This window comes from Eimeria tenella, genomic scaffold (genome assembly GCF_000499545.2).
Source record: "Eimeria tenella Houghton genomic scaffold, Eth_scaff3484, whole genome shotgun sequence".
Taxonomy (NCBI): domain Eukaryota; phylum Apicomplexa; class Conoidasida; order Eucoccidiorida; family Eimeriidae; genus Eimeria; species Eimeria tenella.
Window position 1 is genome coordinate 1 of NW_013544449.1, and position 1,696 is coordinate 1,696.

The following is a 1,696-nucleotide window of genomic DNA, read 5'->3' on the forward strand; positions in this document are numbered from 1 at the left end:
GCCCCCCCCCAGCCGCTGGCTCTCCATCCCAGCAGCGGCAACTCGCAGAGGAGACACATTCCGCAGCAGAGACTGTTTCTTGCTGCTGCTTCTGCTGCTGCTGCTCCACTTGCTGCTGCTGCTGCTGCTGCTGCTGCTCAGGGCAGCCGACAGTGCGAGGCAGCAGAAGGGCCTCAAAAAGACATAGGGAGTTCTTGCTGTTCTTGCTGCTGCTGCTGCTGTTGCAGTCTCTGCAAACGATGCAGTCTGTGCTGCTGCTGCTGTTGCACTCGCTGCTGCTGCTGCTGCACTTGCTGCTGCTGCTGCTGCAGTTGTTCTTGCTGCTCTTCTCAGCGGCGCCTGCCGCTGAAGACAACGAGAAGCCTGACGGAACATTTGCTGCAGCGCCGACCTCACTTATACAGCTGCTGCGGCTGCCGTTTCTGCTGCTGCTGCTGCCCTTGCTGCTGCTGCTCCTGCTGGGATTGCAAGCTTCACCGCCTCGCTGCTCTCCCTAGTGTAGCTGCTTCAGCTGCTGCTGCTGCAGCTGCTGCTGCTGCAGCTGCTGCTGCTGCTGACCGAGGCTCGGTCTTCAGAGCTGCTGTGGCTGCTGTTGCTGCTGCTGCGTCACCTGCTGCTGCTGCTGCGTGAGCATTTGCGGCTGCTGCTGCTGCTGCTGCTGCTGCTGCTGCTGCTGCTGGACGCGTCTCTCCAGGTCCCTTATGACTCCTGAGTAGCGGCGGGCATAGTCTTCTTTCTTTTGGTTTACAACAGCTGCAGCAAAACCAGCACAAACGAGGGTTTAGGGTTTAGGGTTTAGGGTTTCGCTCTAGGTCCAAGGTTTAGGCTCCAGCGTCTAGAGTTTAGGGCTTAGGGTTTAGTGTTTAGGGTTTAGCGCACAGTAGTAAATCAGCGCCGGCGACGCAGTCCAGAACAGCAGCATGAAAACCTCCTTTGGCGATATTTTCATTCTTAGGGAAACCCTAAACCCTAAACCCCAGACTCTAAGCCCTAAACCCCAATTGCCGGGCCCGCATCTTGTCCAGCTGCAGCAGCAGCAAAGCCACTAAAGGCTTGTCTTTGGGATTACACTCAATTTCAATTGTTGCATTTGTGTGAAAGACAAAAAAGAAAGTGAAAAGAGCTGCTAGGGCTGCTTGCTGCTCCGCATGCAGCAGCAGCAGCAGCAGCAGCAGCAGCAGCGCAGCGCCTGCTCATATCTTCTCCGCCGGTTCGCCGCTAAACAAATTTTTACTATTTGAATTCTTGCTGGCCCTAAAAAGCAGCACACACACCTGCAGCAGCGGCTAAAGCAGCAGCAGCTAAAGCAGCAGCAGCAGCAGCAGCAGCAGGAGCAGCATCAGCAGCAACAGCAGCAGCAGCAGCAGCAGCACGGGCCAGCTGCGGCTGTAAAGGAGACTCGGCGGCTTACTGTACTGTTCCCAGACCTGCAGCCGCCCCTCCGCAGCAACAGCAGCAGTAGCAGCAGCGGCAACAGCAGCGACGGCCGCAGCAGCAGCAGCAGCAGCAACAGCACCAGCAACAGCAGCAGCAACAACAACAGCAGTAGCAGCAACAGCAGCAGCAACAGCAGCAATGGGGGCAGTTCAATCTCAGCACCTGAAGGACGGCAACGCCCGTTTGCTATGGGGTGCATGTGCAGTTGCTGCTGCTGCTGCTGTTTTCTACTTCACCAGCAGCAGCAGCAGCAGCAGCA

At 57.1% G+C, this 1,696-nt stretch overlaps 1 protein-coding gene across 1 annotated transcript; it reads right to left on the bottom strand.

The window, feature by feature from the left end:
- Positions 1-571: 571 nt before the first annotated feature.
- ETH_00038480 (uncharacterized protein) lies at positions 572-922 on the bottom strand (the record flags this gene model as incomplete). Its single annotated transcript, XM_013379528.1, has 2 exons — positions 572-753; positions 880-922. The coding sequence occupies 2 exons, from the start codon at positions 920-922 to the stop codon at positions 572-574; spliced, it is 225 nt and encodes a 74-aa protein (XP_013234982.1).
- Between the last annotated feature and the right edge of the window lie 774 nt (positions 923-1,696).